At 35.6% G+C, this 27,463-nt stretch overlaps 1 protein-coding gene across 4 annotated transcripts in view; it reads left to right on the forward strand.

Annotated features, from left to right (window-relative positions):
• The window catches only part of SYNJ1 (synaptojanin 1), a 64,292-nt gene that overhangs the window by 29,334 nt on the left and 7,495 nt on the right, over nucleotides 1-27,463 (forward strand). For 2 of the 4 annotated variants that reach the window (XM_034073299.1, XM_034073297.1), the window contains exons 13-28: nucleotides 5,372-5,563; nucleotides 5,693-5,777; nucleotides 6,998-7,138; nucleotides 7,526-7,718; nucleotides 9,010-9,168; nucleotides 11,283-11,439; nucleotides 11,788-11,905; nucleotides 12,017-12,232; nucleotides 13,014-13,092; nucleotides 13,652-13,814; nucleotides 15,798-16,004; nucleotides 16,967-17,095; nucleotides 22,633-22,680; nucleotides 24,330-24,368; nucleotides 24,463-24,533; nucleotides 26,773-26,881. In XM_034073299.1, the coding sequence (XP_033929190.1) occupies nucleotides 5,372-5,563; nucleotides 5,693-5,777; nucleotides 6,998-7,138; nucleotides 7,526-7,718; nucleotides 9,010-9,168; nucleotides 11,283-11,439; nucleotides 11,788-11,905; nucleotides 12,017-12,232; nucleotides 13,014-13,092; nucleotides 13,652-13,814; nucleotides 15,798-16,004; nucleotides 16,967-17,095; nucleotides 22,633-22,680; nucleotides 24,330-24,368; nucleotides 24,463-24,533; nucleotides 26,773-26,881 (2,106 nt within the window). The remainder of the gene's footprint in view (nucleotides 1-5,371; nucleotides 5,564-5,692; nucleotides 5,778-6,997; nucleotides 7,139-7,525; nucleotides 7,719-9,009; nucleotides 9,169-11,282; nucleotides 11,440-11,787; nucleotides 11,906-12,016; nucleotides 12,233-13,013; nucleotides 13,093-13,651; nucleotides 13,815-15,797; nucleotides 16,005-16,966; nucleotides 17,096-22,632; nucleotides 22,681-24,329; nucleotides 24,369-24,462; nucleotides 24,534-26,772; nucleotides 26,882-27,463) is intronic. The other 2 variants (XM_034073301.1, XM_031051239.2) reach the window with 2 other exon arrangements.

A 27,463-nucleotide genomic window follows, 5' to 3' on the forward strand; every position in this document is an offset into this window, starting at 1 on the left:
CCATAGATATATTCTGCTCAGTTCTTCACATCCATTTATAGCAGGTGTTTATCGTGACAGTTACATACTGAATTTGGGAAAGAAAATCCTGATTAAAATATTAGGGGGGGTTTATTGTTTGCTAAATGTCTTCCTTAATTTGATCTGTCATGTCAGTGAAGAAATTCTCACCATGGTATTAAACTAGATAGAAAGCATTTATTTTTTTCTCAAGCTTATCTTCATTGTGGTTTCTAAGATACTGAGGAATGAAAAGGGGTTTTGGGGATGAAAGAAAACTTAGGAGCTATCAGAAAATTCCTGATGGATGATTTTCCATCACAAAATGGGGCTTTTGTGTGAGAACAGGTGTACCATAAAAGCTTGTCAGTCTGTGTGTGAATTTCCACATCAAAATCTGAAAGATTTCAATAAGAAAGTCTGCTCAGACAGAGTAGCCATGTGGCACTTGGGGCTCTGGTGTCAGGAAGATGGGTCACCTCATCAGAATAGGGAGCTGAACCACAGCATCCTGCATCCTCATAGGTGTAGTCTGCACAGTCCCCAGGACTACAGTCATGTCCCATCCTTCTGCAGGTCTAATGGACAGGGAAATAGAAGGGCCAGTTTAAAATACTCTTCCAGGATAGTAAAAAATAGAGGAGCTAGTTCTTGGGAAAAGAAGTTAAATTTGAGCCATCTTTTTGAGATCCCAGGTAAGAGTGTCCTAAATGGTGGGTTATTGCAACTTTTAGGGATTAATAACATTGTTATTTTTTCCTTTTTGTTTTTTTTTCATTTTATTCTGGACACTTCTCAACTTAGAATGAGAAAAATGTGTCAAAGCTTCAGTGGAAATCTGTGGCATAAGAAAAAAATTCTTGCCCAATTTTACTCTTCAGATTGTGGGTATTTTTATTTTTTCTGTATGAAACCTGAAAGATTCCTTTCCTCTCATTCCTTTATCACAAGGTTTTGTGTTATTGTAACTTTTCCTATATCTGAATGTGCTAAATTAGCCTTACCTCAAAATTAGTTGAAAGTCATTTTCATTTCTTCTCACTTTCTCTGTGAATGCAAACTATCTTTTGATTATTTGCAGCTTCTGTCAGCTGAGGAACTTAAATCCCTCTTCACTGAACATAATGTCTTTGCACTGTCTGCTGGGTGGTGAATTAACTAGAGAAATACTTTATCATATGTAAATCCATTATTAATAAAGCAAGAAAAGACAATTTGTTAATACTGTTGTATGTACAGCTTTTTAGATTTTGCAGCATAAAAGATGTGCTTTAACTGATGCAAATGGTTATGTGTAATAAATTGTATATTACAGCATGTTCTTTCACATGTTACTAGAAAAATTTAAGAAAGTTACTTATTTGACTAATTTTTTTCTTGTTTCCTTCTTACTGCATCCGTAGTTTCAGAGCAATCATTACAATCAGGTATAGTAAACTAAGCTGTAAATATCTGAGCAGCTATTGTTCTTCTTGTGTCTATTTACATAACATTTGGATGTGGGCTCAATTTTCCTAGTAGTGTTTGGATCTGGCACTCCTGTGCCCTCAAATCCATTACTCTAAGAAAAGGTCTTTAATACAAAGAAAGTGAAAATGTATGAATATAAGGGATGAAAAATATTAGAAAAAGAGGCAGCCAGTTCTTTGGGGTTTATTTTTAAAAATTGTTTATTCCAGCTGTAGAGGAATTTGCTTTTTTATCTGATTTGGGAGCTCCTGTATTCTTGTTTTGTCCACATGTTTTGTTTAGGGTAAGAGCTAAAAGTTCTTCAGTGCAATTTCTATCATCTTATTTGCCATTAAAAGGTTTTACCAGCTTGTGTTCTTGCATGAGACAGACTGGTTTTGTAGTATCTCCCAACCAAGGTTAGCGTTGTACTGGAATGATCTGAAATAATATGCTGACACTTGTGTTCTGTGGAGCAAAACTCCCATCAAAACCATTGAGATAACAGTTACCTCTGCACATAACACAAAGTGGGAGTATAAAAGCATCTATTTAGGTAAAACTCTTGGTGAAGAGAAGGCCTGAAGTGGCAGCTTTATAGTTAACTTCTGATTTTCTACTTTGAGAACATAAGGATGAGCCAGGTTGAGGAAAACTGCATGAAAGATCTGTACAGTTTAAGCAGCTGCTGAAAGCTCTTAGTTATTGACATTCTAAGTTAGCAACATAAGCAACATAATGCATTCAGACTTAATTTTGGGGAGGTACAATATATGCATATCAATATTTTTAAGGGAAAGCTGCAAGTACTTGTCAGCTGTGCAACATGTCATTGTCTCTTTGTTCCCAGAAATTATTATTTAAAATACTATATTCCCAATGCTCATACTTTCAGAGTTTATGCTGAGAAAATTTAAACATCCATGTCTGAGCTGTTGCCTTAATGGGGTTCATTGTGCTGCCTCTTGGAAGCAGGTTCATTGAAACCAGATCAGATGCTTAGTTTATGGGTGTCAGGGGAAAAAAAGTATGTTCTTAATACCTGGGAAGATAAAGGGAGAGAAGGAGGAAAATAAACAAGGAAGCTCTTAATAATTGTTCAGACAGGTCTCCCATTTTAAGAGAATAGCAAAGTTTTGCACAGTATCCCCTGAACCTGTGTGCTTGGATAGTAGCTACTGGCCCTAGGTACTGAAGAGGATCCTTGGAAAAAACAATGAGGATTTGTCGTTGACTAGATTGTTCAAATACATCTCAAGTGTTTAAAGCTTCTCCCCCTCACACCTCCCCTTATAAAAGCACTTCAAAGATATTCTGTATTTTTGAGCTTTAAATGTTTTTTTTTCCCCTTTACAGCTTTGCTTTTTCTGTTAGTGTTTTACTCTATCTGCATTACTCTTACTGGGTACTTAAATAATGAAATCTGAGCCACAGGTAGTACACACCTGGAATTAACTGATTCGCTGGCATTTTGTCAGTTTGAAAAAACGTTTGTTGGAATAAATAGTTACATTGTCATTTATGGTGTTACCATCTAGACTGTGTCAGCCTAGCTTGTAACTCACAAAGAGTCATACATGTCAATGTTTTTTTCAGTTCCTGATCTAACATTGCACTGTGAGTTTCATCTGGATACAGATAGCATATCTTGAAATATACCTATAGTAATTTGGATGTTGTAGTAAAATTGCATAGAATATCCCACCAAGAATTTAAAATCAATATTCCCTTTGCAGAAGTGATTTACAAATATCTGCCTTTCTAGTATGAGCAGTAGTATTTTTTCTGCAAAATTACAGAAAATATAATTGATTGGGTTTTAAACATTGTAGAGTGAGATACAATTTTGTTGAAAATATAAATAGCTAGGAATGTGTAGGAAAATAATGTATGTGGGAGGCTCAGGAGCTCTGAAAAACAGTGGACTCACTCAGTATTTTGGAAAACATGAAAATTTGTGTTTTTTTTTTATTCTGATTTAGAAAAGAGTCATTATACAATTTAGAAAGCTTGCTAGTTTAAAAGTAAGAATTTATTGCTTGTAATAAGTATATTGTCAGTTCACTTCTGAAATCAGATCCTAATCTTGGAAAGACTTTTCACATTAGGAGTTCATGATAATGTCATGAATAGGCAATTACTCTATTTTGCAGCTTTTCTTTAAAGCTGTTTGGTAACAAATATGAATGATTTGGAGTAACTGTTTAAAATTAGGCTGAAAATTGCTGGATTTGCAAAAGAAAAAGGATTTGGAGAGAATGAAAGATCAAACTCTGCTTTTCAACTTGCTCAGAGTACTATGAAGGCTAATCTTGTGCAGATCTTCACAGTTTCTGGGATGCTGTTTTGGTTCCTTGGGTTCAGGTGATCCTTTGGATGATTTAGGTACTTGTACATATTGCTGGTACATTTCTTGAATTGGTTTCTCTTCAGTGGTCAGCTTCTGCCCTTGATCCTCAGCGGTTTTTCTGGCATTTGGTGGACTTCCTGTCACCTACTGTGTGACAGGAGTAGACTCAATATTTGGCTCTCACCTGAAGTGTTTAAGTATTCTGTTAGATCTTTGCTGATTTGTTGACTTACCTGGGTTTTACCTGGGTTACAATAAGGAAGGCATGATCCCAAGTATGATTTGCTTCTAGTACCCCAAGGAGACACCAGTCAATTCATTTCTTCAGCAATGAAAGAGTTAATAAAAAACAAATATGTAATTTTATCATTTTCCATTTGTTTCAAAACCACAAGAGCTGAAGAATCCTGGATTTTTATTTTAATTGGGTAGCCAAGATTCTGTAGCAAGTTTAAAAGTGATGAGCTTAAAAGTGATGAGCTTAAAAGAATAACTAAAAAGGCAACAACAGCTTACTAATCATCCTGTGTTGGTGATTTGGATGAAAATACTGTGCGCAGCAGCTGATCACTTTGCAAGACAGTGCACAGTGAAGGGAAGAATTCAATCTAATATTGTTTCTGTGATTCTCACAAAGTCTCATGCCTGTGAGATTATTCAAAATAGGTGAATTAATATCACTTAGGTACTGTACAATGAAAACAACACTGTTTACATCTGATACAATTTCTGTTCCACTGAGATTAAAGAAAAAAAGCATAATAAAAAAAATATTCGGACTTGTTTGTTTGCATTAGAAAATATAGCTGTATGACTGTATTATGCAGCTGATTCATGAAGGGACTTTTAAAATCTCTGTAACTCTAGTGTCTGACCATGGAATAATCTTGTTTGTTTGTTTCTCACAATACCCTTTACAGATGGTTCATTACACTCTCTCCCATCTGGCAGATAGAAACAAGGCATAGAAAAAGGCTGGTGTAACAGGGAAATGAGTTTAATTGTTTTGAATCCTAGCCTACTTTCCTCACTAAAGCAGAATTATAGGAATTCAACTAACCGGAAAATAATTCAGATTTGTGGCTTATATGATAAAACAATGTATCTTACTTATTTTATTAAATGTAGTGTATCAGTCATTTTTACACTTCTAGAAGTGAGCATATCTGTCAATTGATTTTGCAATGGAGATAGACTTTCATGAATGTACTCAGTGAAAATGAGGTAGATACCTGTGTTGGCATGTACGAAAAATAGAGAATCATACATAGGATGAAAGAATTACAGATATTTATAAAACACAGAAATTATGTTTCTTTTATGTGTCATTTATATATATGTATGTTACTTTGAAGAAATTACTGCTGACTTTCAATCAGTCTTACCCAGACAAGTACTATGTCTGCAAATGTTCCCCTTGTGAAAAGCTGCATTCATCATGCTTTCACAGTTTAACTTTCTATATGTCTGTGCATGGATTTATTGCCATTTTTTAACAGGAAAGATTTCATTGCCAAGTTTTTTGGAGAAACATTCTATATAAAAATAATGTCTTTTCAAATGTTTTTGCAGCATCTGTAAAAGTGCTAAAGAGTATGTGTGAAAACTTTTATAAGTATGCAAAACCGAAAAAAATTAGAGTCTGTGTTGGGACGTGGAATGTCAACGGGGGGAAGCAGTTTCGGAGTATTGCCTTTAGAAATCAGACCCTCACTGACTGGCTTCTAGATGCACCAAAGTTAGCTGGAATTCATGAATTCCAAGGTAAGATTTGTGTTCTTACAATTTTTCCTTGAAAACTCTGTTTTTCATAATTAGATCATAAACATTAAAACAGATATGTATATGTCTTAATTATAAATTACAATTAGATTTTTTAATATTTAAATGCAGATCGCAAAAGCAAGCCTGTAGACATATTTGCCATTGGATTTGAAGAAATGGTGGAGTTAAATGCAGGAAACATTGTGAATGCCAGGTCAGTATACAATCTGTGCAGTACTGTTTAGTTGATAACCACATTTTTTGAGTAAAATGTTATTTATTTTGTTGTTCTGTTTTGTAATGGTTGAGGTTAGTCTGGGTTAATTTTTGACTGTGTTCCAGTTCTCTCTGCCATTTTCTGTGCCAGGATTGCAGACTTCATCTCAGCTTCTGTAGCAAAGCTGTGATCACTTAGATATGTCTAATATAATCTCAAGGACCCAAATAGTACTTGGCCATATTTTGGATTGACCTTCAGCAGCCCCTCAACTTTTTCCTTCATTTAATACTTTGAAGGAATTTACCTCTGGTGTTTGTAGCATTCTGTATTGTCCCTGCCTTCCTATTGCTTGGAACAGCAAGTCCTGTGAAATTCCTTCCAAAAGCATGTATTGTTGTTATGCCTTTATATAGTGTATTGCATCAAATTTTGATCTGTATAAAGCAGGGCTTCATTCTACACTGTCAGGTTTTGTTGTCATTCCATGAACTACATGTTTGGATTTCTCAAACCTAGGAGAGGGAGTTACAAAAAAATATTTTTACCAGTGATGAAGTCTTGATGTGTAGTCCTATTCACTTTGTCTGTTGTTTTGTCTGCCCATTTTGCATGCTTTCTGGTGTTTAGCTGTAACATGTTGGAAAAAGCATCTAAAACCTCTAACACTGTCAACCGTTGCACAGGCTTTTGTCTTGAGGACAAAGTGTCAGTTTTATCATCCCCTAATTTCAACACTGTGTCTAGTTAATGCTGTCTCCAGGTCTGGTATTTTTCATTTATTTCCAATACTAGCTTTGAAAACCATAGTCTGTTAGGTCTCTAAGGAAGTTACTTCTTGATCAAAGACATGGACATCTCATTTTCCAATATTAACTTAGCTCTAGGCTAGGAAGTATCTTCCTATAAAAATTCTTAGGTTTTGCTCCTCTAGTCTAGCCTCAGAAATAGAGGAAAGATAGCCCTGGCTCCTGACATTGTCTGTGGTGTTGAGAAAAGTGAGGCAGCATTTTATAAGGCTGAATTTGAAATGATGATGTCATGACAGCTTGTGTCTCTGCTAGGAGGCATTTGAGCACCATTCACAGCTTGGCTTTGCCTTGCTTCCTCAGGGTTTAGTTTAGGTTGTTGTATGAAGGTTATTCAATTAGCTCAACAGTTTAGATACCTGCTCACTTGATTTATTTTAAAATTGGCATTTTTCATCTCACTTCTAGCACAACCAATCAGAAGCTCTGGGCTGCTGAGCTGCAGAAGACTATATCAAGAGATTACAAGTATGTGCTGCTGGCTTCTGAGCAGTTGGTGGGTGTCTGCCTTTTTGTGTTCATCAGGCCCCAGCATGCGCCTTTTATCAGGTCAGTGAACACACAGCTGTGACCAATTTGGGTCACCTTCAGTTTGCTCTGTATTGCAAGTTAACATACAAGTGTACTAAGAAGTGTATGAGTTGTTCCATCTTCTGGGGAACTAGTTGCTTAAATTCTTTTATAGTGCTTAAATTATTTTATTCTTTTAGTTTTTAAATGCCTCATCAGTTGCCAAGAGAGCTTGAAAAGCTGAAGAGTAAAATTGTTACCTCCTTAATAGATGTTAGCATTTTGTTAAAATAGCCCAGTGGCCTTGCTGCTGAAAGAACAATGTGAAAATGTTCTCTTACCAACATGTCTTACTCAGACATACTTAAAGCTGTTAACTCCTGTGCCATTGTATTTGAAGGTTTAATAGTTGTTTAACTCTTTCAGGGATGTTGCTGTTGACACTGTAAAGACTGGCATGGGAGGAGCCACTGGTAATAAAGGTGCAGTAGCAATTCGGATGTTGTTTCATACATCCAGTCTTTGCTTTGTCTGCAGTCATTTTGCTGCAGGGCAATCACAAGTTAAAGAGAGAAATGAAGACTTCGTAGAAATAGCTCGCAAGCTCAGTTTTCCAATGGTAAGCAACAGTGTTCAAATTCCATAATGAGTAAAAAGTTAAACCCTTTGAGCTCCAGCAGTTTTACCCAAAAGCTCTATTTATTTTTTGCCCCTCCTCAGATTCCTGTGGAAATCAAATTTCCTTGGGTTAGAGGCCTCAGAGATAACTACATTCCCACAAGTTTTATTGAAATAGATGACTGCAGAAAGAATATACCTTTCCAGTGTAGTGACTGGTAGAGATGGTGACGCATGAATTCAATGGCTAGCATTAGGCATCAAGGATTTAGCATAGGAGAAAGATCTGATAGATTCCTGACATACAGTATAACTTTTGTAGGCACTGGAGTTAGCTAAGAGAAAAAAATACATGGAAAACAGCACTATTTTCAGTACACATTTCAGTAGACTCATTTTAACTTATTTTTCACTAATTTTTGTCAAGTTGGATTGTGCAGTTCGGCGCCATATTCTCATAAAGGATTATCAAGCACCAAGCAAAAGTAAATTGATACTTTTATCAGTGAAACAAGATTCTTTCTTGAGACTTAAAACGGTCTTAAATTTTGTAGTCAAACTGTCCTTTGTTACTTTTTATGGCACTGTGCAGGATTCTCACATAGGGTTTTTTTTTAATTTCTGTATTTGTCCCCATACTCATGTTTCAGTTTTTCTTGAAAGTACTGTATTATTATGGTTCCCAGAAACAGTTTCCTAAATGCTGCCATTTTAATCTGCCAGTTTATCTGCTTTGATTTACTTAAGAGCAATGCAAAAATCAAAACAAAGAAGTAAAATTTCTCACTTTAAGCCTTCAGCTTTGTCTGAACTAACAGAGTTCTTCTGTCTCTCCCTAGCCATAAAAATTATATGTAATTCAAAAGTCTTCAAATAATCTCAAGGCTCCAAACAGTCAGTACTGTTCTGCATTTTGTCAGGATATTATGCCACAATATCCCAGGGTAGTATTTTGTTCTCATTTATAACCTATTTGTGACATATATATCAATTGCCATCTCAGAGCAGACTTCTAAAACAGGGTTAGAAAGATGAAGAGTTTTAGAATCCAATTCACACGACTCAGGTTTCTTTAGAAATGCAAACTACATAAGAGATGTTGCTGCTTCTTTCATATTCTGTATGTGTGAATACCATACACTTGGCTATGTTGTTCTGCCATATGAACAGTAAATACTATTGTGTATTTCAGTTGTCCTCATCAGTTTGAAATGATGCAATGCGTTTTAAAGTTAGAAATTGAATTTCTGAATCTCTTGGATGTTTTTAACTTCATTGTGTGTGTTTGACAGGGAAGGATGCTCTTTTCCCATGATTATATCTTTTGGTGTGGTGACTTTAATTATCGAATCGATATTCCAAATGAGGAGGTTAAGGACCTAATACGACAACAGAACTGGGACTCCCTTATTGCAGGAGACCAGCTTATGAACCAGAAAAATTCTGGACAGGTATCTTAAACATATTATTTAAAAACGCTTCATTTTTCTTTTTGGCTTTAGCAGTTTTCTGTGGTGCTTCTGTAAACCTATATCCTCAGTATGTTTTGCATATCACTTTTTTCCAGGCAGTGATATGAAAAGGTGCAACAGCAGCATTTAATAAGTTATTCATAGTAACTGACCTGAAGAGCCAGTGACACCAAAAAAGGAGACACTATCATCTATTAGAACTTTATGTTGGAATTTACTAATTGTGTATTTTAAGAAGGTGCAACTGTTAAAATATGTATCTATAGAAGTTCTTTTGGTAATGTTACCAGTTACTTTAAATTGCTGCAATAATAGGTCTAATGCTGCTACTGTGTCATTTTCTTGGACAAAGACACAGTCCAAATTGTAGACCTTTTTACTTACTTTGTTACTCCAAAAAAAAGAGTAGCAAAGTCTGAAGAAACCTCCCGATTTTTAATTTTTAGGGTTTTGTGGGAGGCAGCATGTAGCAACTAACAGAATATTTGTAATTAATTAAACTTTGTGTACAACTGTGTGTTATTTCTTTCCAGCTTTATGTGGGAATGCTGTAGATGGTAAAATGACAGGTAATCCTCTGTTGCCTCTGTTGTTAGCTTTGTCTACTTGCCAAAGCTTTGATCATGAGTAGTGTTTTTTCTGAATTAGAGTTCTCTTCCATTTGTGCTGGTGTCTTGTGCACCTGAGCAGGAGAGAAGAAAGTTGACAAGCTTCAATTTATTTTTTTTAAAGCCCAGTTCCTACATAAAACGAGATGTACATTCAGGTGGGCAGATGGTATGATTGTTTGTTAATGTGACCAAAACAAGAGATATATAGAGGATTTGGGGACACTTAGAGCAGTTATAAAGCTGGAAAGATCTATGGAAACTACCTGAATAGGAAAAAGACTCAAAATGATCTCTTGGCTGGACAGAAAAAAGGGCGTACTATTGTATTGTTGGGTAATACTCCATTATTTGAAAGTGACTGACTGGGCAGCAGCAGGTATCAGCTGGCTACCAAGGGTAGCTCTGTGATTGTATGTGGTTGTTACCTGGTGTGTCTGCTGTTCAGGAAAGGCATTTATATAGCTACTTTCTTCATAAAAGTAGGTTAAGAAACAGTTATCGGAGGCAGAGAAATTAATTGTCTAAGAAGTTGTGGGTCTTCTGACACTGATCTTCTGACACAGATTTTTAAATTGGCTGGATTTCAATTTATATTTCCAATACAAAAAGCAGGGTAACCTGTCATCTGATGCAGACCTAAGTTAGATTTCTATTTTTCGGATCTCTGATGTTAAGTAAAACTGCCCATAAAAGTTTAAACTTCAGACTGGAGCTGGTTAAGATAACTAAAGGGTATTAGATTATGTCTAATTTAGACACTTAAGGAGGGAACAAATCTCCTGGCCTTCTAGGGTCTTGTGTCAGCTGACTCTGTTAATGTTGCAAAGTACCTAACGGAATTCTTGATTTGTTTCAGTTGACACTGTATCTCTAAATACCATACATCCTCTTGGCAGATAATATCTCCTTTTATTCTGTTTTCCTATTCACTTGAGGAAAAATGGTGATACCCTCTCTCTCTAATATTTCAGTTCATATCAAATATATTAAGGACTCTGTCTGTCTCCCACCCCTTGCCTCCTATTTATTTCTGTCTTGTGTCAATTTGGGGAAATGTTTTGCATGTTTAGATAGATACATGGAATATAAACCTTAATTCCCAACTTTTGCTGACACATGAGCAACTAACCAGCTAATTAAAGTGCTGTGGACAGCATCTGTGCTCTGGATGACCACAAGTTCTGAATGACGTTAGAGGAACTGTGGGTTGCTCATGAGGCTGGGTTTAAAGATATAAATGTTGGCATACTTCTGTTTAATGATGATCTGTCTGGGTCAGGGTCACTGTTCAGTCTTAGTGGCAAATGTAGGATGTTTTCAACAGATAAAATTTGGAGAAGGATTCATATTATCAAATTACTATTTTTTTTTTATATGTATATAGGTTTTCACTGTTAGAAAAGAGAATTCTCATTAGTTTCAAGCAGTTTCCCATCTGTTTCTGTCTTCTGGCATGACACATAACTGCCTTGTTTCTTACAGATTTTTAGGGGGTTTTTGGAAGGCAAAATAAATTTTGCTCCCACGTACAAATATGATCTGTTTTCTGATGACTATGATACCAGTGAAAAGTGTCGCACACCAGCATGGACAGATCGTATTCTCTGGAGAAGAAGAAAATGGCCTTTTGACCGATCAGGTTTGAGTGCTTCCTTAAGTTGTTTAAAATATTCTTTTCACTGGCTTATAGAATCCAATTAGTGACATTAGCAGTGCTAGTGATTCTGAACTTCTGTCCCTGACTTTGTATGAAACAAAGCTGATAATAGAATCTACAGTAAACACAGTGATGCTGAACAAGAGGATCAAGAATCAGCTGCCAGTTACTGATATTTCAGTACTTCAAAAGGCACTTGTTTTTATCTGTAGAACACTTTAGTTTTGGTTTGCTTTATTTTTTCTCTATTTACAAATAATTTATTTTTTAAAGCATATCCTTGCAATCATGGTTGTTTTCCCCTTTTGTTTTCATTAATACTGACTGTAGCTGAAGACCTGGATCTTCTGAATGCTGGTTTTCACAGTGACAGTAACATCCCTTATACATGGAATCCTGGTACTTTGCTGCACTATGGAAGAGCAGAGCTGAAAACATCTGATCATAGGTTTCAGTTTTATTTTATACATTACTTCCTAATAATTGAAATTTGATATTCATATTACATATTTTGTTGTTCAGATACTCTGCTTACAGCTCTTTCTTGTGTATTTCAAAGGCCTGTGGTTGCATTGATTGACATTGACATATTTGAAATTGAAGCAGAAGAGAGACAAAAGGTTTATAAGGAGGTGATTGCAATGCAAGGACCACCTGATGGTACTGTAATGGTCTCCATCAAAAGTTCTTCAGCAGAAGAAAACTATTTTGACGACAACTTAATTGATGAACTTCTTCAAAAATTTGCAAGCTATGGGGAAGTTATACTTATAAGGTTAGAAAGACTTTTTACATTTAATCTTCATTCCTCTTCATTGTTCCCACCTATTGAATAAAGTTACTTCCTTAGTGCGCATTTCAGTTACAGTCTGTTTTGCTTAAGTTTTAACATTTAGATTTCAACTTTCATGTCTTTACAGGTAAAAATGAGTTGTACATACCTATGTGTATCTCAGTTTTCAAATTTAATTTTTCCTGATACTCTTTGGTTTTGAGATAGAGTATCCTACCGACTTTGTATTCTAAAATTAGGTTAGTAATTTTAAAAGACCTGAAGATAAGAGGATCCCTGTGAATGTTGCATAGTCGCAAAACTGTTAATTGAACTATAAGTGTTGTGGTATTTTGTTGGGGTTTGGGGGGTTGTTTTGCTTAGAACTGGTTTTTGTGGGTTGGGGTTCTTTGGTTGATTGGTTGGGGTTTTTTTTTCAGAAGACTATGAGCATAGTTCCAAGTCCATAGTGTGATGACATGTGGAACAACTAATACAAATATCTAACCCATAGCCACACAACTACTACTGAATGTGTAACTGTAGTCACATAATTTTTAAGAGGACAGTGCTTTCACTCTCTGTTGTTTACCTGATTCTCTCTTTTGCTTGTTGTCGCAAGGATACATTCAATTAAAGCTTATTAGCCAATTATATTTTAATGAACTTAATAAATGATTTTACTCCATGAAATGAACCACTGAAAAACCTTTAAGATAAGAGGCTTGAAAAGTTAGTTGATAGGATAAAGTATTTTAATTATTGTTTCCAATGGACTTTGCAGGTTTGTAGAAGACAAAATGTGGGTAACATTTTTGGAAGGAAGCTCTGCTTTGAATGTTATGAATTTGAATGGTACTGAGGTAATGCAAAAATTACTGAACTTTCTATAGGAAGAGAAAATCCAGCTTTTTAAAGACTTCTTGGTTGGGGCCAGGGTTTATAATTTGTCCATTTATTTTTAAGAATAAAGTTTTTCATGTTCCATACTTGGCTGTTGCATCCAGTTTTATTTTTGAGGGGTTTCTGTTTGGTTGGTTTACTTTTGATAGTCACGTAGCTTTATTAATGTAATATATAAGCAAGTCTGTTTTTCTTTATGAAGAGTAGTGTTTCTGTCAGAATAAAGAAACCTGAAGTTTTCCTATTAACTAAAAAGGAAAATCTTATGAGACAAGTTGTTAGTTTGTCTTTAGAAAAATATTAAGTAGCTATAATTAACAGTTTAAACTGCATAAATGTACCTTATTACCAAAATGAAGTGAAAAGCATAATTACTTCTATGATGTGTCAGTTACTTTTTAGTGCCAGAAATTCTGATAACCTTACTTGTGACATTTTCAGTATTTTTTTTTCTTTTTAAATCTAGAATGCAGAATTTTAACAATTTCTGGTTTGTGCATACTTTTTTTGTCAATTCAGCTACTAGGAAGGATTATAAACATAAGTTTGAAAAATCCAGATTGGATCAGAACTTTGGAAGATGAAATGAATCTAGAGAAGATTAATATTGGGCTACCTTCATCAACAAGCTCCACTTTGCTTTGTGAAGATGCTGAGGTTACTGCTGACTATGATATGGAAGGTGTGTTGAAATAAAACACTTGTCATTTTGAAATGTTTACAGTCCTAAATAATGTGGTTAATTTAATGCATATATAAATACTTTGACAAGTTTATACCAGTCTTAAATAGATAAATTAGAAATCCTGTTATTTCCAGTAATACCTTGACAACTTGTTGAGTAGTGTTAGTTTGCGCTTGTATCTCAAGGTTTTACTAATTTGCTGACAGTCTCTTCATTCTTCTCAGTTTATCCTGTGACTTACCAACTCTCAGGGTCACTTCTTTCAGGCAACTTTTACTGTTCATGAAGACACCCAATAAGCAGGATACACAAAACTTCAGAGTGCAAAGCAATTTTTATTTTTTTTTTTTTTGCCAATGTGCATAATACATTAATAGGACACTGAATATTTACCACCCCCAAGAAGGCAAATATGAGTGGGGCAAGGAAACCTTCAGTCTCTGTTGCTCTTGAAATGAGCTGATCTTTGGCATTGATGAGTTTCATTTCACTGGGTTTTGTCAGTTTTATTTTTTCATTGGAGGGTTTTTATATCTTTTCATGTCATACTTCTTTAGCATAATCCTCAAGTTGCTGAATATCACTATTGCAGCAATTGTGCCTCTGCATTTTTGCCTTTCTTTACTTGCATGTTTCTTATCTATGGACTTTGTCACATCTTATTTTTTAATCTGTTAATTAATTTTTAGGAAAGGTCTGATTCACTCTCTTCTCTACATTAAAAAATACTTTTCTTATATTGTTGGCAAATAAAACAGATGTTTTTTAAACAGCAGCAAAGCCACACACGCACACCCCTTACCTGCTGACACTTCCTGCATGTATTGCATTTCCGTATGTATTTTGCAAGGTTGTTTTTGGTAACTACTTGAACAGATGTAGTTTCTAGATGTAGTCATTGTGTCTATATTGCTTTATTCTGAGTAGTTTGTTTGCTTTGAATTTCTATCCAAGCTCCTTAATGGTAAACATCATGTTGCAAAAGTTTCAAGAAAACAGATGGCAGCCATGTATACTGAAAAGAGGAGACTAAAAGTGTTTTTTAGATAGGTATTTCAGAAAGGGAGGTATGTTTTGGTAAGGGTACAGGTATAGGAAACCTGTATGAGAAGCTGGAAGTGGTGATAGTCTCGATGTCGTAAGATGCTTCATCTGTTTTCCAATGCATGTAGAAAACAGGACTTTTACAGTTTAGATACTTCTATGGTTCATTGGTTTTATTAGTAGTCCTCTGTGAAATAGCATGATTCTCTCCAAATGTGATATCTTGAATCCCGTAAGACTCTTGGATCAAGAGCTATTATCTAATTGGCAGCCCGATTACACTGTTACTGCTGAGCAGTGCAAAGTTGAAGATGGAACTTCTGTAGAACATTGTGTTCTTCACGTACCTTGGAAGAGAGGATTTCTATGGTCCTGTTGGACAGTGATGGGATGGTTGTCTATTTTAGGCATTTTGGATAGCAACATGACAATATTCTAAATTGACAGTTTATTTTTCACAGGCACGTCCATGTTGAACCTTTTTTTTTAAACATCATTCCATCTTTTCAAACAGAAGGTAGTACAAATAGAAGATACCTTAAAATCCCCTGCCTAGTCTTCTAAAGTATAAGTGAAACTTGACATCTATTGCAAACCAGGGAAATAATTTTTTCAAAGATATTCTTTGTAAAGCTGATTGTTTGGTTAAGCAATGTTATGGTTGTCACTCTATTATAATTACCAATAATATATTTCTATAATACGTACTGTGCATTTGTATTATTTTCAGCCAGTTTGAATATATATGCATTCTTCATATATAATTTTACGATGCAAGAATCATGCTTTGGTTGTTGAGCTAATTCCTTGGACTTTGAAGGTTTTTTGTAGGAAATCCCATCCTTAGAATAAGTTTATAATTTCTCCACTTTTTAAAACAAAACCCTATTGTTCCCTTTATTCTACATGCTTTTTCTTCTTTTTAATGTTGTTTAGGAGACATTGATGACTACAGTGCAGAAGTAGAAGAAATCCTTCCTCAGCATCTACAGCCTACTTCAAGTTCTGGTCTTGGAACCTCCCCAAGCTCTTCACCACGTTCCAGTCCCTGTCAGTCCCCTACGCTGTCAGATGGACCTGCACTCCCAGTGAGACCGAGCCGAGCACCGGCAAAAACTCCTGGACCACCTGTTTCCACACACAGTGTGTATTACATTGCTCAACTGCCTCTATTACCTCTATACAATCTGGCAGCTGTCTGTCCCAGTGGTAGAATACTATCTTTTTTTTAATAGATTATTTTTAATAGAGCTTTTAGATTAATATAAAAGGCTATTCTCGTTATTATCTAGCATTTTCTGCATAAGTGGCTATGGGTGAATCACCTCATTCTTTGTCTCAGTTCTCCTAATGAGCAGTAGAAGAACTTTGTTTCCTGTGTCCATGGATCTGCACTGCTGCAAGCTACCTAACTTGCTCTAGTTCTTTAGCATTTCATCATGAAAGAGACAGCTCAAAAAGTTATGTGGTTAATAGGCTTTCTAATTCGATTAGTTTTAAACCTCTGCTGAAAAATTCTGTTGTAGTGGGTCTGTATCATCTTAGTTCACTTTAGTTATACTCTTCAAATGCACCCCATTTCAGTTAATGCTCTTATTAGCCGTAATAATGTAAATTGTAATATGTCAATTTGTAAATAGGCCCTATAATATGAAAGCTACTGTTTAAACACAACTATTCCAGTGACAAAGGTGATATTTAAAATTACAGTGTTTGGAATGGCTTCTAGAGCAGTTTATTTCAATGTAATTTGGAGTACCTTCACAAAGACTGCTAAAACGCCTTCAGAATTCCCCTTGTAGTAATTTTTTCTAGAGCACTTAGTTCAGAATGTGGAACTTTTCAATTTCTAAGAATGTTCAGCATTCCATGAAGAGCATATATTTATTAAAGCATATGAGACAATAATCTTGGCTTAGGGAACCTGCTTCTTTTCTCCATTGGCTTATTCCTTTTGTTTTCCCTCTCTCAAAAACTTCTGTATCATTGTTTCCAGGGCTGACAGGTGACTGTCCTCTCTGCAAAAATAACTTGCTATTAGAACAGCTTTACTGTGATTAGAAGGTACAATTAATGTTTGCATTGTTTTCTGTCATCTTGTTCAGCTGAATTTCAGGTTGGCACCCAGCAGAAAGAGCCTTCGCAGAGCCTGGAGCCTAAGCGTCCTCCTCCACCTCGCCCCGTTGCTCCGCCTGCACGCCCCGCTCCACCACAGAGGCCACCTCCACCATCAGGTAATGCAGTAATGTGCATCAGGTGATCAGGAATATTTTGTGTCAAGTTTGAGATGAACTTTGAAGTCCACGTGCAAACTATATATTAAATTTTAGTTTGGGTCTCAATGGACCATACCATTCTTTCACCAAAATGTTGAGTTGGTACATTTAATAGTAATAACTGTGTGGGAAATAACAGCATTTTCCAGTACCATTTAAATACTGTTGTCTTTGCTTAGTGAGTAAGTTTTTAAAAAAAAATTATAAACTTATTTTCACAATTTAAAAGCACAGGCTTCCTACAGCAGTATTTACTCAACATTTTTATTTCTAAAGCATCTTCATTTTTAAAAGACAAATACTCTTGTGCGTTCATTGATTATATTCCTTTAATTTGGGCATCAGTGTGTATACATTTTGTCATGTCCACTTTTTTAATGTAGAGTTCATCTGGATCATCTGAAAATGTAATCAATTGAGCACTAAGAGAAACTGGATGATCAGAAGCATAGGGGCAACATAATTAATAACTAACTGACCCTTGTCATTTTAACTTTCTCATTCTTTTTCTTCCCTCTTACTGTACTGATATTTTTCATTATTGCTGCATTCATTTCTTAAATACTGTAAGGCGGTAGGAGTCCTGCACCTGCTAGAAAAGAATTTGGAGGTAATGATTTTAATTGTTTTCGAATATGACTACGTAGCAAAACTACTATGGTGGTCTGTTATGCCAGTACTTAATATGATGATGTCCAAAGGTATAAAAATGGGTAATACTTGAATATCAATGTAATCTCTTTCTCAGGGTTTGTATCCCCCTCTGAATTGCATCTGACTTTTTAGTGAGACAGGATTTCTCCAGAAGTTGCTATATTATAGTCAGAGAGATTAAAGTTGTCACAGGTATTTATTACTTGGTCCTGGTCAAAATATACCATGCTAACTTCTCTGTGGAAGTGGAAACCTGTGTTTATTTGTGAAGAGGCTAGCTTTTTTCCTCACAGTCTACAACAAGGAGCATTGTAAAACTGATCGTGATTGTAGGTACTTGCAGTGGTTATCCATTAATTAATTGTTCAAGTTGAAACTACTGCTGATGGGTAGTTTATTTTTTGTTTCCAAGTCCGATATATGCTCCTAAGTTCTTCCTAGAGACATGAAACATCCATCCTCCACGATTCTTGGAACGAGCATATACTTCAGAAACACAAACTTAGCAAAGGAATTTATTTGGTTACTTCGGTGGCATTTGAGAGCTACATGTCTGTACTCCCATAATTCCTTCCCTCTTGATAATGCTGAGGACCTTATCAACTCCTCTGGCTAATTTTGGTTTTTTCCAGCTTGGTCTGGTTTTGCATGTAATAACAACTTACACATTCTCAGAAATGCTTCTTTTTGAAACTAATCTTGGTCCTTCTTTGTCCATGCTTCGTAACAGAACTGTTCTGCTTGGACCTAAATCAGCTCATTAATACATGGGATAGAGTGAGAATAGTGAGTGGCTCTGAAATACTTTCTTAATGGCTCTTCACTTACTACCACTTAGTTGGTAAGAAAGAGGAGTTTTTGAGAAAATAATTCGTAAGCTTTGAGCAGTCTTAGAAAATAAGCAAAACTATTTTACATAGTATATAAATATCCACTAACTTAGTCTGATCTCTGGCAGAGATGTGCATGGCTCTTAGATGCACTTGAGGGGAGGAGATCATTATGCCAAAGGCATAATAAATTAGTTAAAATGCTTAAGTTTTTTAAAATGGCCAATTTATACATAATGTGTTACCTATGTGAGATTTATTTCCTCATTGTACTTCAGCGTTATATAGTTTTATCTGCACTTATAAAATCCTGTTTGCCTAGTTTGTCCCAATTATGCAAAACTTAGCTTTTTTTTAGCCTTTTTCCCAGCATAGCTTCCCATAAAGAACTGTAACTTGCATAAAACTTGCTTTTTATGCAGTCTTTTAAAAGTAATTGTGATGACCTGAAGTTCATCCCACTTTTTCTGTCCTCCTCATTTTCCACTCATTGTGTACATTTATAAGGCATAATATTTTGCTTTTCCGCAGTACCCGAGCTCAGCTCAGAGCAAGCTAGCACAGGACTGGAAGCAGTATAAATGTCATAGTGTGATACCACGCTTGGGGAAATGACATCTGTTTCTTTTACCTAGAAGGCTTCTAAAGCGCTGTGAAAATGTCCCTGTGTACTGTATATCAAACTTTGGTTTTAGACTTCTGTAGCACATGCAAAGTGACACTGATCATGTCTTTAAAATGTCATGCATTTTAAATGTTACGGGGTTTTTTTTGGTCATGTGTTCTAACTTTTTTTTCTGAGTGCTGTACTGCCTTCAATGCCCATAACATTTCTTCTGATGGCTCAGTATGCTTTGGAGATAGGAGCAGGATCTGAGCATCTAAGGTTTAGGGGTTTTGTAGAGTTTGGTCATATTTTACATCAGAAGTAACTCAGAATTCAAGGAAACAAGGCTATATGCTTATTTTAGGGGGTTGCAGAGTGTAGACTTATTGCCTGCTAATGCCAAAGATTTCCACTGAGAATTTTATAAGCTCTCATTGTTTATGGTTAAAAAATAAAATGTTGCACTCTGTTTACGCAAGATTTTTTTTAAATACATTACAGAGTAAATGCTTTTACAGAACATTAAAAATCAGAAAAGCTGCTGGGTATCAATTACTTAAAAAGAATATTTGTTCTGTTGTGTTTTTTCCTTTAATAGTATGAGTCAGAGTTTTCCTGATTAATGCAGGAAAGGCTTATAGTTGTCTCTTATCATTGGTTTAAACTGTTAAAATGGGGTGAAGATTGGGTTAAGATTGAGAGAATTCACAGTATTTTCAGTATATGCCACAATATGGGTAAAATGCACTACATTTTCAATGTGATTATCCTCCAAATAAATAAGCTTAGAAAAAACAGTACTCAAGTTGACATTAAAAGAAATGCAAGTACGTTAAGCTATGAAAGTACATGCACCCAAACAGCAAGTACTTAGTAGTGTACACTGATAATTATAGTCACTCATTAAACTTAGTCTTGCAGGAACCATTCAACGTCATTATTTTTCCCCTGTAGCTTTTTTTTTGCTTGTTTTTCAGAGCATTGTTCAGGTGCATTGGGATATGTCAGTCATTTTGAAAAAGCTTTTTCTTCCTTCTTTCTATTTCTTTTAAATATGGGGAACTACCTTCTTTTCTTGCTGAATAAGGTATGTAAATAATGGCAGAAACAAGTAGCCTTAGACAGTAAATGCATTGTTCAAATATAGGCAAATAGCCTAAGTTTCATATATATGCGCACACAGATATACACACATACACTTGTGTAAATACATGCACATTTTACTTTAAGAGAAGTTGGGGTTGCTTTATTTTCCATAAAGCTAATGTGTAAATGTAACCTTTGCAAAACATGGAGTTCTGTCTAAAGATGTCAAGGCAGGAGTTACAGGTTGTTTCTGTGTAAATCCAATCACTTTCCTTAAATACTGTTTAAAACAAGTATGTGATTCTTTACTTGCAAAATACTGTTACAAATTGCAGTAGATATTAAGCCATATACAGACTAGAGTAACAGTTTAACATGATACCCAAAAATGTGTTTCACGATCAGATACAGATTTTTCACTGTCCTTAAGATTAAAATCTTCCTATAATGCCAATTATGACAAAATTATCACAGCACCACAATTTTACTTTCTCACCATTAAAGAATACTATCAGCAAGTAAAATTTGAGGTATTTGACCTTTATGCCCTTTCTCTCCCATATAATGAATATTTTTAAAATTGAAAAACCTTTCAAAATCTGCATGCATGAAAGTCTTCTTATGTATGGTGTGCCAGCATAGAGACGTGTCTGTGATCAAAGAGGTTCCCTGCTGCCTTTTGCCTGAAAGGAGCTTACTTTATAAATCATCTTGCGTAAACTGAGATTTGCTTAACAAGAGCATCCTGAAAATACCTATTATAAATATGGGTTGAGTTGAGCTTTGGAAGGGGAAAGTGAAGATCTGTGAAATGAACAGGCTCATTCCCTGCTCTTGGAGAGGTTTTGTTGTGTCCCTTTCCATTAATACTCTGAGATGAACAGTTAGCTTTATGTCTCTGTAGCCACAGAGGGTTCAGAGGAGTGTCCTGTACTCTGTTGGGCTGCTCTCCACCTCCCTTTATTTTCCTCCAGGTAGCAGGTAGGCTTCTCATAGCTTATGGGTTACCACTTTCTTTTGTCTCCTGGGGTTCCTCTGGGTTGCATGGGAGCTAGAACCTGAAAGCAGTTAAGTGTTCTCAGGCAGCATTCTCCTCCTGTGCCCCTTCCTTACAAATGCTCTCTGTTCATCCCTCCTCAGTGCTGCTTCTCTTGCCGAGAAGTTCACTATCAGAAGCTTTTGCAATGTATATCTAATGTTAATTGGCAGAGTCTGAAACTCACCCGGAATATATAACATATGCTAGTATTTAGCATCTTTGAACCAGATGTTCAGCAAAACCAAATATAGGACATATCTGGAGATAATCACATACCAGCCTCATGCAGCCTTCACTCTTCCTACTCTGAGTGACACCTCCACCCATATCTGACAAAATTCACAGCACTCTTTCCAGATCATAGAGAGCTCCTGAGCAGATACCACACATTGGCACATGATGAGAAAGCATGAGGCTGTGTCATCGCTAAGGCAAAAGTTGTTTTTAAGGTAGGCTTCTTGAACACTGGCTCCCTTTCCTTCCTCTGTACTTGAGCCACTCCAGAGTTGCCAGATATTACTGGTACTTTTTCCTATGTGCATGCCTTAAGGATTTCTCCTTGCATACGGTCTAGTGTTATGTATGTCCTGCCATGTTTTTACCATACAATTTTAAGGATCCAGTATATGCTTGATCATACTGCAAAAACAAAACAATTCAGCATGGTTATGCATGATTGAAAATCTTCTTTCTCTCAGTCTGAACTGTAACACCATTTGACACAGCTTTCCCAAGTGCAGAGTGCTACTTGGACATAACTTCATGATACAGTTCTGTAGGATACATTTATATAGAGTGAGAAACATTTCTTCCATAAAATTGCTTATACGCATGTAGTCTTGGCAGAAACATACTACACAGTATTTCTCCTAAAATACAGGAAGCAGACTTAATGTTACAGGTTATAACTGATGTACCTGTTTATTTTCACACGTTTGAATATAGGTATGTGCTCAGCTTTCACAGAGTTTCAAGACTGACACTTGAGACCATTCTGAATTTATAAAAGTTTGTGGAGAGTGAATACTGAAGAAATGAAATTACCTTCCACTGTAATGTAAAATTGAAATAATAGCACATTTCTAAACATGATTGTTGTTCATATCAGTCTGGTTTCCCCATGCTGCTACAAACAGTTACCTCCTACAAGTAACTATAATTTAGCTAGGCATTTTTTTAATTGTGTAAAGCTGTCTTGTGGCAGTGTCTTTCTGGTTTTTCTTTCTCAATCTACTGCTTTTCCTATGCAATACACAGCTTCTCTTCTTTCTCTGAAAAGGTCTTGGAGCTCCTCCCAGTCCTGGGGTAGCTAGGAGAGAAGTAGAAGGTAACATAACAATTTTTATATTCTAGAAATGGATTTCTAATACCTGAGTAATATTATTGCCCTTGTGATACTAAAGGTGGTTTCATGAAGATATTTATTGTGTAGGATCTTTCTTCTTTTATTTAACATGGTTTTCAGACAGCCAGGTTGCTTCCTGGTTTTCAGTGATGGTATAAATTATTACAGAAGGCAGTCTTAATTTATGAAAAAATGAGGTGAAAATTTAGACTGAGCTAATCAAGAAGAATGCTTTCAAGGCTGGCTCTCAGATTAAGCTGTAGCTGACTGATTGCTAGAGTACATACTGTACTTGTAACAAAATCAGGAATCTAGGAAACCTGATTTATATGTTCACATATTTTGGGAAGAGAAACTTCCATGTAAGTGATTTAGCCTATAATTTAGTATTTTGTCTCTTCCTAAAGAAAATAGTGTAGGGATTCTGATTCTGATACCAAAACTATGTGATATAAATCTATGAGAAACACTTCTGCATTATTCTAGTTAGAGTTTGTGTGTAAAGTGCTGAATAGGGTCCTGTTTAAGCTGTGCCAGCAGAGTCATGTTTTGGAGTTTCTTCCCATCCCCTCAGGAATGTATCCCTTTAGCAAATAAAGGTATAGCAATAAGGTCCTAATACGGTCACAGTCAAGATGTTCTCCTATTATACTACAATTACTTTTGGCTATATCACTGGTTCATTTTTCTAAATTGGCAGAATCATAGACTAGTTCAGGTTGGAAAGGGCTTCTGGTGGTTATATACTCCAGTCTCCTGATCAAAGTAGGGTAAACTAGTGCTGCATTGCTCAGGGTACAAGTTGGTTTACTGAGAACTGTACCCAGAAACCCGTTCTAACCAGCTCTAAGAAAGCAGGGTTGTCTGAAAACTGGAAGCCGATTTCATAAACTAAGAGTCTTATGTACCACAGAGTATTCCTTCCAGTTACTGTAACTGACATGGTGATTTTACCTTCCTGGGAAATAGGCAACAGAAACACAAGCCAGAACCTTAAACCTCTTTGCCTGTTAGAAACTGTGCACTTATCTGAGGTAAAGGTAATTTTTTTCGTATCTTGCACTTCACAACTTGAATGTTGCATACAAGGTTGTCATTAGCATCAGCATGTAAATGGTGAGGTTGGTGCTCTAATATATTTATCCCATAAACAAAGAGAGGAGGTTCAGGGACTTTGGTGTCAACCATGGAGGTAGCTGACCCAGGTATAATTACCGATGTACTTTTCTGATTGCATGATTTTTTGAATCATCATGTTACGTAAGTTCTTTTTGTTTTAAAGATTGCTGTCAGGATTTTGTCAGAATATACTGCAAAAGGAAACAAGTTCTAGCACGACTGACAACTCAGGGTACCTGTACAAGTGGGCATCTTTAGCTTGCAACACATAGGAGGTGACTTGACTTGATTTGTGATTAGAAGAGTCAGATTACTTCACATGTGCAATGGGAGAAGAGTGTGCTAGAGTAAAAGCTTAGTAATGGACAGACTTAAATATGTAACAACTTTCAAAAACATTAATAATATCTTTTTGCTTCCATCTCCATTAATGATAATGTACCATTGTTGTTTAATATCCATTTCTCACTTATCTAACAAAGATAATCTAATTTTTTTTCCATGCTTCAAAGCACAAAAAAGTCCTGGAACACAAAGAAAAGATAACTTAGGTAATACAGACACATGCTTTGTACTAATTATAATATAGAAATAAGTTGATTTTGAAATATGTTCTAAGTCAGTGATCTCTAATATCTGTTCCAGTTCGCAATCAGCCTCCACCTTCACCTGGAATTTCAAGCACAGGAGCTGCTGGATATAGTACAACCAGACCGGTAGGTATTCTGTCTTAAAAAAAAATTTTCCCCCTAAGTTTCTACAGTTTATTATGCTGGCAGTGGGATTTTTTTAAGTCATAACAGATGTAAGAAAGCTGCAAAATTGACTAGTCATTTTACAGCTTATAGGAGTTAAGTCCCTCAGCAATTCTTGTCTGCTAACTGAAAATACCATAGAATATATATAATGGACATGACTGTTGTTTTGCACTCTATGTGGTCACATTGTAGGTTTGCAAATAATACCACATTTTACGTCCACTTTCAAATGACAGTAAAGTGAAAAGTTATTCTTTGTATTATACGTTCCTACTGACTAAGTTGCTGATTTTGTATGATAAAGTATTTTGTTGTCTGTGCTGAAATGTATGTCCTGATGGCAGTTAATTGCTTTCAGGCAGTTAATGCATTATATAGGCAGTTAAGGTATTATATTGCTGATTTGTTGATGTGTAATGGAATTTTGTACCTTGTTTTAAAAATTATTTTTTATAAAGGCCGTAATGTCAAAAGTAGCAAAAGTTGGCTCTTTCGTAATTAGGGGAGGAGAGATGCAAGCAGAGTTTAAGGGTTTAAGTTGAATCCATACATATTTGTGCTATCAAAGGTTTTAATGTCCTTTTCCACATTCTAAATGAGCAAGAAACAAAAGAACAATGCAAGCTGGGCAGGGTTATCATAGATTTTGTAGAGCTTGAAAGAGTTGTACCTTACTCGTATTGCCATTTCTATTGTACTATTGTACAGTATTGAAACCACTGAAAAGTACTGTTGAAAGCCACCACTGCAGTCACTTTTTGCCGATTAGTTTTCCTCAGATTGATTCTCACAGTGAACAGTTCTTGATCTTTCCACATTTTTTCTATTTTCCCAGACATGTAAAATGCCTTCTTCTTTCCTTTTTCTCCGGTGTTTCTTCGAGTGGTAGCTCATTTGAAGGATTTCAGGACAGGGACAGTAGCCATGGCCACTGCATGGTCCTGAGGATTCTTTGGGCTTCCTTTCTGCTTCTCTTCTGTTCCTTTCTGATGTCTTTTTGTTTTTGTATTTAATCCTGTGATCCTTCTGCCTACTTTCAGAACATTCAAAGAATGACATATTGCATCTTGTCAATAAAAGGGAAGACAGAAATTTCAGAGGTTAGGTGGTTTAAAGCATTTAGAAAGTTGTTACATCGACTGAGCCAAGCATAATGAATCAGATGCTATGCAGTGTCTTTGCAGAGTACATACACTAGTAAAAGTAAGATCAAGGATGATACTTTTTTTTTAGGGGAGAAGTTTCATTGCTTGTTTTTTAAATCACATTTGTGTAGAGAGTTGTGCAATGGGGTTTACTGTAAAAAATATTTCTAGAGCTTCTACTCTTGCTTGGATTTTGTTAGAATACATCAAGTACACAAAACTTGCAAGGAAACAAATCTTACAAACTATCTTGTCTCATGTTTTTGATTTTTTTCCTGCATTCTAGCATTTTTATTAATGCTTTACATTCAGCTTTCAAGTGTGATGTTTGTAATCCATGTGGCTTTATATGTAATCTGGAAGAGGTTCCTATTTTTCTTTAAATACTGATGTAGACTTTTTAATGTTGTTTTGTGGGAGCAATTCTGTTCCCAGCCTATTAGCTTCTATTCCAACAAGTTTGGGAAGACTACAGCCTTCAGATGAGGCAGAATGTATGTTTCGTTAATACTGTTTGCTGGGGAAAAGAAGTAACTGCCTTGCAGTTTCAGAAGAAAGAACTAACCATGGTCTTTTATACTTATCTTTGTAAAATTGACAAAGCTGCTCTTTGCGAATAGCAGGCTATAATGAGAGCCTAAAAGGTAGATGGCATCTGCGGTCTGCATTGATAGTGGGTTATCAATGTGTCCTTAGGTGATCTCCAAATAAAGTAGTTGCTGCTGTTGTTTTTATTGCTTACAATTCACAGACTTAGGTAAAACTAACTTACTACTACTATCAAAATAATAAGTGTCTCTAACATTGTTGCACAGGTAAATATTTATATAAAATTGAAGACTGTTGTAAAAATCCTTTGCTTTGAATTAACCCTCATAATGTTTTGAGAGTACATTCTTTGCTTTTATATGTGCATAAAAAATTAATTCAGCAACTGTTATCAAAAAATCTATTTTTCACAGAATCCTAATTATCCTGAATCATCTAGCAGCAGATGAATACAGAGTCAAAGTAGAACTAAAATACTTTCTTTTTACCAATTATTATGTCAGACTATTCCACCTCGAGCTGGAGTTATTAGTGCACCACAAAGCCATGCCCGTCCCTCTGGGGGAAGACCAGCACCCGAAACTCAGACCAAACCAGCTGAACCACCAAGGGGTAAGTTTACCTTAGAAGTTAAATATGAAGGTCACTATTCAGTTAAGAGGTACTGTCTCTGGTTTAAATGCTTTGTTTACAACAGATGTCTTTTTCCTTCACAATAAATTAAGATTCCAAAATATAGTGAGAAGTTTGAGAGTTTCTGTTAATTATCTACAAGTATTGTAAACCCTCATTAGATAACAGGCAGCACTCAGGTGAGATCTAGATCCATAGATTTCATGCTATCATGAGAAACTTTGATCACATTGCTGTGTTTTGGTCTGAGCACACTGGTGTGTTCTGTCATGTGTGTTGATTACTGAACCATTCTCTGCACTTGCTCTATAATCATAATATTTGGAATAGTGTTTATGTTTGAATCTCAAAGTGACTTCCAAAAATTTAATGAGTTTTTAAATTGTATTAATATCAAAATACGCATTTTATAATAATGACTTCCAAAATACTTTTAAATACATCTGAAGTACATTTAAGGATGACATGTCTTCTGGTTCTGTTTTGTATCTATAGTAATCATTTTGAATAGTATGGTAATAATCGTCAATGCTGAGCTTTTGATGACTTCTAATCTAGTTG

The sequence above is a fragment of the Melopsittacus undulatus genome, chromosome 2 (genome assembly GCF_012275295.1).
Source record: "Melopsittacus undulatus isolate bMelUnd1 chromosome 2, bMelUnd1.mat.Z, whole genome shotgun sequence".
Taxonomy (NCBI): domain Eukaryota; kingdom Metazoa; phylum Chordata; class Aves; order Psittaciformes; family Psittaculidae; genus Melopsittacus; species Melopsittacus undulatus.